General features: G+C 56.9%; 2 protein-coding genes across 2 annotated transcripts; one reads left to right on the plus strand and one right to left on the minus strand.

Annotated features, from left to right (window-relative positions):
• IRX6 (iroquois homeobox 6) lies at positions 402-2,975 on the minus strand. The gene is made up of 5 exons (XM_021408884.1): positions 2,931-2,975; positions 1,885-2,280; positions 1,649-1,758; positions 1,248-1,555; positions 402-1,144 (listed from the first exon to the last, which is right to left on the minus strand). Exons 1-5 carry the CDS (start codon positions 2,973-2,975, stop codon positions 402-404), a joined length of 1,602 nt encoding a protein of 533 aa, XP_021264559.1.
• Positions 3,118-4,199, plus strand: LOC110404519 (zinc finger X-linked protein ZXDB-like). The gene is made up of 3 exons (XM_021408885.1): positions 3,118-3,153; positions 3,321-3,494; positions 3,795-4,199. The coding sequence occupies exons 1-3, from the start codon at positions 3,118-3,120 to the stop codon at positions 4,050-4,052; spliced, it is 468 nt and encodes a 155-aa protein (XP_021264560.1). The 3' UTR covers positions 4,053-4,199.

Below are 9,205 nucleotides of genomic sequence, written 5' to 3' on the forward strand. Positions count from 1 at the left end.
ATGGAAACAGCGGGTTTGGGGGGGAAATAACAACAAAAGCACGACGTGGGGAAACGGGAGAAAAGCTGAGTCTTGGTTTTGCTAAAGACATCAATCGCGGGTGTCTAACGAGCGGCAGCGAGGCCGAGGCCTCTCCGCCCGCCCTGCGAGCAGCGGGGCCCGCCGTGCCCGGGCCGGGGGCTCGGCGCTGGGCAGTACCGCGTCCTGCTTCAGGGCGAGAACCGGGCTGCAGCCCGAACCCCGCCACCGGCGCTCAGGAAGGGGCAGGCGGCCCTGCGGGAGGGGCGGTGGGGGGTGGGGGGAGAGGCGGAGTGAGCAGCCCGGGACGGGCACCTCCGCGACGTGCCCGGCCCGGCTTGGGAGCGGGGCGGAGCGGGCGGCTCCTCACCTACCTCACCTCTTCAGCACTGGCCTGAAGGCCGTCCGCAGCCGCTCCAGGCACGTCCCGCCCGGCTCGGCGCCTCCCGGGCCGCCCCCGCCGCCCCGCCCGAAGCCTGCACAGACACACGCAGCTCGCTGGGGCTCTGCCCGACCCGGCCCCGCCGCTCCCCGGGGCACCGGGCACGATTCAGGGCCGCGGTCGCGCCGGCGACGGCAGCCCCGTCCGCCCCGTCCCCCCCGCCCCCGCCGGCGCGGGTACCTTCGCCCGCGGCGTACTGGCACGGCTGCCCCAGGCCGCGGTGGGACGCGCAGCTCCGCGGGACGGGTTGGGGGCTGAAGGCGGAGCTCCGGAACGGGGCTTCTGGGGCCGGGGGCAGCTCCCCAGCCGCCCCGCCGCCCTCCTCCGTGCCGCGACCCTCGGGGCTGTCTCTGCGCGCCGCGTTGGCCCCGGCCGTGCGCGCCAGCGACCAGATGCGCGGCTTCTCCTGGGACGCGTAGGGCGGCGGGGCGAGGGCGGTGGGGGACGGGGCCGCGGCGGGGGCCCGTGCGCAGGCGAAGGCGCGGCACGGTCCGGGCACGCTGCAGGCGCTCCGCGGGGCCCCGGGCAGAGCCGCGCCGGGGCCGGGGGCTTCCTGCAGAGAGCCGGGCCGGCCCTTCGCCGCCTTCCCCCCCTCCTCCTCGTCCTCATCCTCCTCGTCCTCCTCCTCCAGGTCGTCCAGGTCGCTGAGTCGCAGCTCCTTGTCCTCCTTGCAGCTCTTCTGCTCTGCTCGAACACACAGCGGGAGGGGGCGGCGGTTCCTCAGGGCAGGTGCTGGGCCCGGGGCCGCTCCGCGCTGCCCGACCCGTCCTGTCCCGCCCTGCCCTACCTCGGCCGTCGCTCCCCGCGCCGTACTCCCCGTCGTGCCTCGTGCTGTCCTCCTTCCTCTCTTCCCCCGCTTTGTTCTTAGGAGACCAGGTCATCTTGTTCTCCTTCTTGAGCCTCCGCCGCGCGTTGGCGAACCAGGTGGAGACCTGGGTGAGGGTCATCTTGGTGATGATGGCCAGCATGATCTTCTCGCCCTTGGTGGGGTACGGGTTTTTGCGGTGCTCGTACAGCCACGTCTTCAGGGTGCTCGTCGTCTCCCGAGTGGCATTCTTGCGCCGGGCCGAGGCAGTGAAATCCACCGGCCCGTACCTGCGGGAGCGGCGTGAGGGGTGCCCGACCCTACCCCGGCCCTGCCCGCCCGGCTCCCGACCGCCTCCCCGGGCGCTCCGGCAGCGCGGTTACCTGTCGTACTGGTACTGCCCCAGGGAGTGCTCGTACGAGTAGTAAGCGGCGGGCTGCGCGATCCCCGAGTGCAGAGTGCCGGCGCCCTCCTTGATCTCATACTGGGGGTTCTGCAAGGCAAGCGGCAGCGGTGGGACCCCGAGCCCGACCCCAGCCCCATCCCCGGCCCTCGACGGCCCCGCAGGGCTGAGCCGCGCCGCCGCGGCCGTCGGGCGCTCCCTCGTTCCCTCACTCACCAGCGCGGTGTAGATGGCGGCGGGCTCGGCGCTGTAGGGCAGGTAGTTGCCGTAGCCCTGGCCGGCGGCGTACGGGGCTCCGTACATGCCCAGCGCCGCATTGAGCTCGGCGCGGCCGGGCGCCAGCAGCCGGCTCTCGTACGGGGCGCAGCACAGCGAGGCGGCGGCCGGCGCCGAGGACGCATCCGGGCCGGAGCGGGGAGCGGGCTCGCAGCAGGACGCGCCGGGGCTGCCGGGCACCAGGAACTGCGGCGGAGAGACGGGGCGCGCTGAGCGGCCGCGGGGCAGCCCCGGCGCGGACGGAGCGGCGGGGGCGGGCGGGGGCGGGGGAGCTCCCGGCGCGGGGAGCGGGGACGCGCGGAGCGGAGCGGGCGGAACTTGGAGGGAACGGTCGCTCTGGAAAACGGCGAAAGATCCGCGCGGCTCCCCCCTGCCCGCCCCCCTCGGTCCGTTTGCATCGATTTCAAGGCAAGAAGTTGCGATTACAGTTAATTCGACAATAGACAAAGCAGTAAATATGTCAGCTAACGCAATCGAAGGCACTTGATTTCAATAAGTTGAAAGGGACGGCGAACTTCCCAAGCGGGGAAGGCACACGCACCTCGCCGTGCTTGCGGCGCCCGAACCGTCCCACCCAACCCGGGGCGCGGCGCGGGGCGGCGGTGCGGGGCGCCCCGGGGTGCGGGGTCCGTCGGAAGCTCCGCGGGGAGCAGCGCCCGGGGAGCCCGGCACGGAGGGACGGAGCGCTGCCCGCGCGTGTGTTTGTTTGTTGGTTCCGAGTGAGCGGTGGAAGGGGAGCGGGGGCAGGAAGCACCGGTTTCCCAAACGCCTTTCGCTGTGCGAACTGCGAGCTATTTGTTTAAGCCTAACACAACACGAACGAGACATAAACACACACGCACATTTTTTAAAAAAAGGCTCCAGATGTGCCCTTTTAAAAAAAGACTCTAAGTAAGGGAAAGGGAGGAAAAAAAGGGAGGGGGAACAGACATCTGGACAGCAGCAGCGGAATCTGAACAAAAGTGAGTGCTGCTCACTCGCCTTACCTGCGAAGTGGTGCTGTAGGGGTATCCGAACTGGGAGAAAGACATAGCTGCTCCTTATTTTTGGACCATAGGCAATATTTTCCCCCCAAGATCGATTGTAACTAAACCCCGCTTCAGGATGCACCTTCTCACACACACATTTCCACGTATGGCTTTTTTTTTTTTTTTTTTTTTTGCTCAATTATAGATGATTGCACTTAAGAAAAGCAGCCCGACATCTGAGGCGGGGGGGGCTCCCTGCCTGGATTAAACAAAAATAAAATCGGCCGCCCCCCGCTTCCCATCGCTCTGAATAAATATGTTTGGATAGAGAGAGTTTAAAAAGCCACCCCACATGTATAAAGAGTTTAAGTGCAAAGGGGCTTTTTTTTTTTTTTTTTCTTTTTGAAGGAGGGGGGAAATCACGTCGGGCTTGCAAGACACGGAGCCCGCTTGTTGTATTATTTTCTGCTCTATAGGTCTCGAGCGTTCCGCGGTGGGCGAGGAGCGGGCGGGCTGACGTCACGGGCTGCCGGCAGCGGCGGGCAGCGGCGGGCAGGGAGCGGCGGGCAGGGCCGGGCAGGGGTAGGGGCAGCGACAGGGGAATGGCTGGGGCAGGGGCAGCCGCAGGGGTAGGGACAGGGAGCGGCGGGGAGGGCAGGGCAGGGCCAGGGGCAGAGGCAGCGACAGGGGTAGGGGAAGGGACGGGGCAGGAACCGGCAGCGCCCGCAGCCCCGCGGTGCCGTCCCGTTGGGGCAGGGGCGGGCAGCGAGTGTTTAGCGGTTGGTCCCGCTCCTTTTCTTTTTTAAACAATCCAAATTTGGCTCGGGGGGAAAAAAGTGAGAAAGGGGAAAATCACGGCACTGAGCGACCGTGTCCCCCCAGGGCCCGGGCGGAAGGCAGGCGGCGAGGAAGCTGCTCCTCCTGACACCCGGGGCGGATCCTATTGCCGCCCCGTCCCCGATTACCCCCGCGGCGGAGCGGAGCCGGCCCCGCGTCGTGCCTCCCTGCCGGCGGCAGCAGGAGGGGTCGGGGCGGCCAAGGACGGACGGCCGCCCGCAGCCCGGCCCTGCCCGCGCCGCTGCGCCCAATGGCACCGATCAACTGACGGCAGTGCCCTCGTGTAACCGGCAGCGGACATAGCGCGGGTTTGCCTTTGAGGCGACATCCGCGGGTGGTAAACGGGGATGCCCCTGCGGCGGGCCCGGGTGCGATTTGCTTTCAGAGGGAAATAAACAAGAAAACAAATTAAAAGGGAGAAAAGAAAAAGGGAAGGAAGAGGAAAAAAAAAGGGGGGGGGGGGGAAAAAAGAAAAGAAAAAAAAAAAAAGAAAACCCGACAACTTTTCCCCGTTCCGGCGCTGCGCCCGGCGGGCGGCGGCCGCACTGCCCGTCCCGCCGCCCGGTGCCGCCCCGCTCCCGACGGGTGGCGCTGCCGAGCTGCGCGCCGGGCCGGGCCGGGCGGGGCGCGGGGAGCGGGGGTGGCTGGGAGCGTCCTCACGGAGCACCTTTGGGGAACATTACTGCTAATTATTTAATTGCGAGAATCCCTCTGGGGGAAATTATGCTAATTATAAAGTAATAAAACCACTTGTTCTAAAGCACTTAATTCAGCAAAATTGAGGGTTTTTTTTTTCTTTTTTCTTTTCCCCCTCTTTTTTCCTTTATTTGTTTATTTATTTATTTGTGGGAGTCTTTTAAAGTTTTTAATTTTTTACCAGCACATGTCTCGTGATGTCTGCCAAAGAAGCAGGCAATTGCATTCGCCGACTTTAGGTGTGCAGCCAACTTGGGAATGCGTCTCTGACCACTGGGTACACTCAGCTGAGCCCAGCTCTGAGCCGTGGCCATGCCCCTGCAGTGCTTGGCCCTGCGGAAGCGTTTTGCCGCACACTTTGTTCCTCCCTGTGCGCAGGAGCCACCTCATGAATTGCCCTTAGGCGCCGGGGCCCGGGCTGCTGCCGGCAGCAATGAGGGCTGTGCCTCCCCCCAGCTCTCTGTGAGCAGCGTCTTGAGCCCAGTCCGGTTCAGTGCTTTGGGAAGCACTGTGCAATTTGCTATTTTCATTGCAGGGAAACAGCTTCGATTCCATTCTGCTGCCTCTCAGAGAAGCGTAACTGGTGCTGTAGGTGATCACTGCAGATTTCTCTTTATCCAAACTCGTGCCATCCCTGCCCCACTGGAGCTGTCCGCGCAAGTGCCCAGCTCAGTGCCTTTACTGAGCCGTCCCAGCCAGGACTGTGGCTTTGAGCATGGGCAGTGCCACAGCGATCCCCTCAATTCACAGACTTCTGTTCTTGAAAGAAGGGAGCGCAGGAGTACACATTTTCCCAAGCAGTTCCTCTTGAAGCAAGGCAGGAGTTCACATGCAGCCCACAGTGTGATTTTTTGGTGCTTTTACAACCAGCACCGTTTGTTTTAGCTGTGATACCGCTTTGCTTAGAGGTAATTGGAAGGGGTGAGAGTAGCAGTGCGTGCTTTGCAGCAACACAAACGCAGCCGCCGATAGCTGCGAAGGAAATAATAGGTTAATTGACATAAGCGTTAGAGCAGCGGCTCTGGGAAGGAAGAATAACGTTCTGAGAGGGGCAGGAACAAAGCAGCTTCAAAAACATGCAGCAGAAATGTGGTGGAGAATAAAGTCTCTTTATATTTTAGAATATGGGGGGATTCTTTTGGCCGCATCTTTTTTTGTACTGAGAAAATGAAAATTCTTCAAGTCCATGCATGAATAAACAAGTACAGCTGGGCAGCCTAATACATAATTTATACTGATCAGTCATTGTAGATTTAACTGAATAAAGCCAAAATGAACACTAATTGTTTTGACAAACTAAAATAGTGTATATGATGGTGCATTGTGCAGCTCGCTGGGCACTGTCCTTATCTCAGTGGCTATTGTCAAGACCGATTTCTGCATGAGAGGCAGAAAAAGATGAAACAAATTAGGACAATATTAAGATTAATATCTTGTTGGAGATAAAGCATTTTAATTGCTTAGCATACAAGCAGAAAATAGAACTGTTTTCAGGACGGAGGGGAGAACTGGCCCAGCGAAGCGTGGGACACATGCTGGTGTGGGGCGAGGTGTAATTGCCAGGATAACACGCTGCCCTGTGAGCTGGGGGAGAAACCCAAGGGGCAGGGGGGCTTTTCTAGAGCACCTCTGAAATATGGTGGGAATAACTTTGGTCATCTTTGGACACTCGTCCTCCAAAAGGGAACATCAAAAAGGTGTCACTGGCTTCCGGGAGAGCCGTGCACCTATGGCAATCTGAGGAGCCGCATGGTTTTGCTCCACTGGTGTCGGATGCTCCTGGACTCTGCCGCGGTGCTGGGACAGTCATGGGGAGCACAGGAAGGGGGGGCAGTGACAACCAATGGAGCCATGGGCGCTGCGGTGGCCTTGAGTCCTTTGCTTGTCCACTGAGGAAAGGCTGCTTTGGTAAAGGAGCTCAGCAGCAGGGTGACCCAACGCTCCTTCGGCACGGCTGAGCCGGATGCCAGGCTCACCTGGTGCTGCCGAGCTCCGCGCCGTGCCGTGTCTCCTTGGCCTTTGCACAGCTGCTGTGCTGCTGGCGAGAAGGGGCTGCCAGGGCGAGCTGCTGCTTCCGAGCTGGAGGCTCTTATCCGTGTTACCGTAGGTATCGTTCGTCATTTTTGTTCTGTGGCAGTGAATGACAGTTTTATTCCATTTCCTAGTCTGCTCGCTGTAATTTCCAGGATCTATGCTTTAATTAGTGTGCCGGTTACGTGTGATGGTGCCTTATTTTCCGTGAGTTATCACCAGCTTACGTGTGCCATTAAACATGGGGATTGGAGCTGCCGCCTTATTTTGTAATTTACCGAAACGTGGCTGTGTTTGCTGCGCGTTAGAAAGAGCTGCTCTGAGAGCTCACACCAAACAACAAAAGCACTTAACCTAGGACACCTCATCCCAACCCATCAAATCAGCGGTCCCCAAGGAGCCTCTCCCTTAGTTCAAATCTGAGCGAAGGGCTCAGCCTCCTGGTCCAATTGAGTCTGAATCAGCTCTGCCGTGCACCTGGAGGAGGGAGCAGTGAGCAGGACCCCTGCTGTCACCCTGAGGTTCGATGGTCCCGGTGCCATGCATGCAGGACGTGTCCCCATGCCCCCCAGCCCCCGGCCCCTCCAGCCATGCTCTGGGATGCCGAGGGCCGGGCCAGCTGCGGTGTGCCTGGGGAGGCAGGGACCGCTGGGGAGTTCACACACAGGCAGCGCTAATCTACAATAAATCTCATAAAATCAATGAAAATATGGGAAGTATATCATTTTTAAAGAAAAAACACATGAGACGTGGCCATTAAGGGCACAACCATTCTAATACCTGTGTCTGGTTGGAACTGCAATTAAAAACATTCCAATAATAAATCTACTCTCAGTCTCACTTAATGCTTTTAACTTTCTTGAAAGTTCAAGCTGGTATCCCAAAAATGTGCCAGGACTTTCACAATGTATTTTATAGACTCATAAATAAATATGGCAATTAATCTAAGCTATATTTCTTTCGTATCTGATGACAATTTATTATGACACTCACTCATTCAGTGCACAAAAACTCTAATGCACTTAAAATCGGATTTCAAACCAAACGTTTTATGGGAAAATATAGTATTGATCATCCATTTAAAGATATCATGTGATGATTCATAACCTGCTATAAAAAGGATCTTACGAGCACATTCAGAATGAGTTCTGTGGACCATTCTCACCACAAAATCAAACTTACGAGCTCTGTGGTTCTCGGTGATGTTTTATATTTCTGTTTGGAGTTTTCACCTCTAACGTTATGGTGGTTTATGGCAGATAGCAGCACTAAAATAAAGCATTTTGCCCATCTATATGAACATTAAATATAGAGAGACTAATTTGTTAAATATATACCAGTGCTTTCTCTGCATTTATACAGATTTATTCCTTTCAAGGATAATTTCCACTATTTGGGGTACGCTAATCGAATGGTTTGTGCAATGCGCATCTGCTGCTGTGTCCATCAAGGAGGATAAAAACGGGAAACGTCTCTTTCTACCTTTGTAACCAATAGGTGCTTGCATCTGTGGGCGTGCCAGGTCCCTGCCCTGCCTGCTCTGCTCCCCCTGGGGCTGGTGCTGAGCAGCGCTGGGGCACGGGGTGCTGCCCTTCGTGTACTCTTGCAGTGGCTGGTGGCAGGCAGCGTTTCACCTCCTCTCCGAGGAGCCAAACAGGGTGATGTTTTCCCGTTTGAACAGCACGCAGTCATTGCCAGCCTAATTATTTTGCAGATATCTTTCCTTGATGCATGGGCTTTGGGTGGTGACACCAATGCTTGGAGAGACAGCAGAAGGAAATAAGCAGTGAAGGCTGAAGCGCTTGGTTAAAGAAGAGTCTCATTTATAAATCAATTTTAATAACATATTTAAAAGCTCTCACATTTGCCTTTAATGTGTTTCCATTTCCCCCTTGGTCATTAATATTTAAAATATTTTTCTTTACTGATCTTTTTTCTATTGTGTCCTTTCTAACTTTCCTCTCTCTCTTTAATCTGCAAATAGCGAGTTTTGGAGAAATGCATAATCCATGAGAAATCCAGATAATTTGATATGAGAAAAACCTTCAATCCCATGAAAGAAATTTCAGAGGAGTTGAGTAACAGTTCAAAGTTATTCCAGCCAGTCCAACTCATACAAAGGTGCTGGTTTTCCCAAAGTGACTTTCAAACTGAGGTGGTTCATTATGACCAATAGGAAGCAACAATCAGCAGTGACCTTTCTAAAAGCTCTATCTGTGGGCACAATTTCTGAGCCCTCTGTGTGGTTTCATTCCTGGCAGCCCGCTGTGTCTGTGGGCCAATGGCTTCCCTGCATCACCAGTGGGGTTGGGGTTCCTTGGTCGTACACCTCAGCAGCGATAGCGTCTTCAGGTGAGCTTTAGAAGAAAAACAAGAAAGAAAAAAAAGCAGTAGAGAATCTATGGAGGAGTGAAGTGGTCACCCAGGTGGAGTTACATAAAAGCTTTGGCCACGCTTTGAGAGCTTTATCACTTGTGCGTGAGGTTGCTCTGCACTGTGTGTCAGAGGTGGTCACAATGCCAGAGCAATGGCACTCGCGTTTTCCAAAGAAGATTGTTTTCGTCCTCAAAAATTAAGAAAGAAGAGCCTGGGTTTTCCCTGTGGATTTTGTAAATAAGGTTTACATGCAGCTGTGATGTGGGTGATTGCAGCCACAGGTGGGTCCAGGCCACTTGAACTGCAGATTGCCCTCAGGTGAGGGCAATTCCACCTCTGTTGGAGAAGGGAGG

The sequence above is a fragment of the Numida meleagris genome, chromosome 10, assembly GCF_002078875.1.
Source record: "Numida meleagris isolate 19003 breed g44 Domestic line chromosome 10, NumMel1.0, whole genome shotgun sequence".
NCBI classification, from domain to species: domain Eukaryota; kingdom Metazoa; phylum Chordata; class Aves; order Galliformes; family Numididae; genus Numida; species Numida meleagris.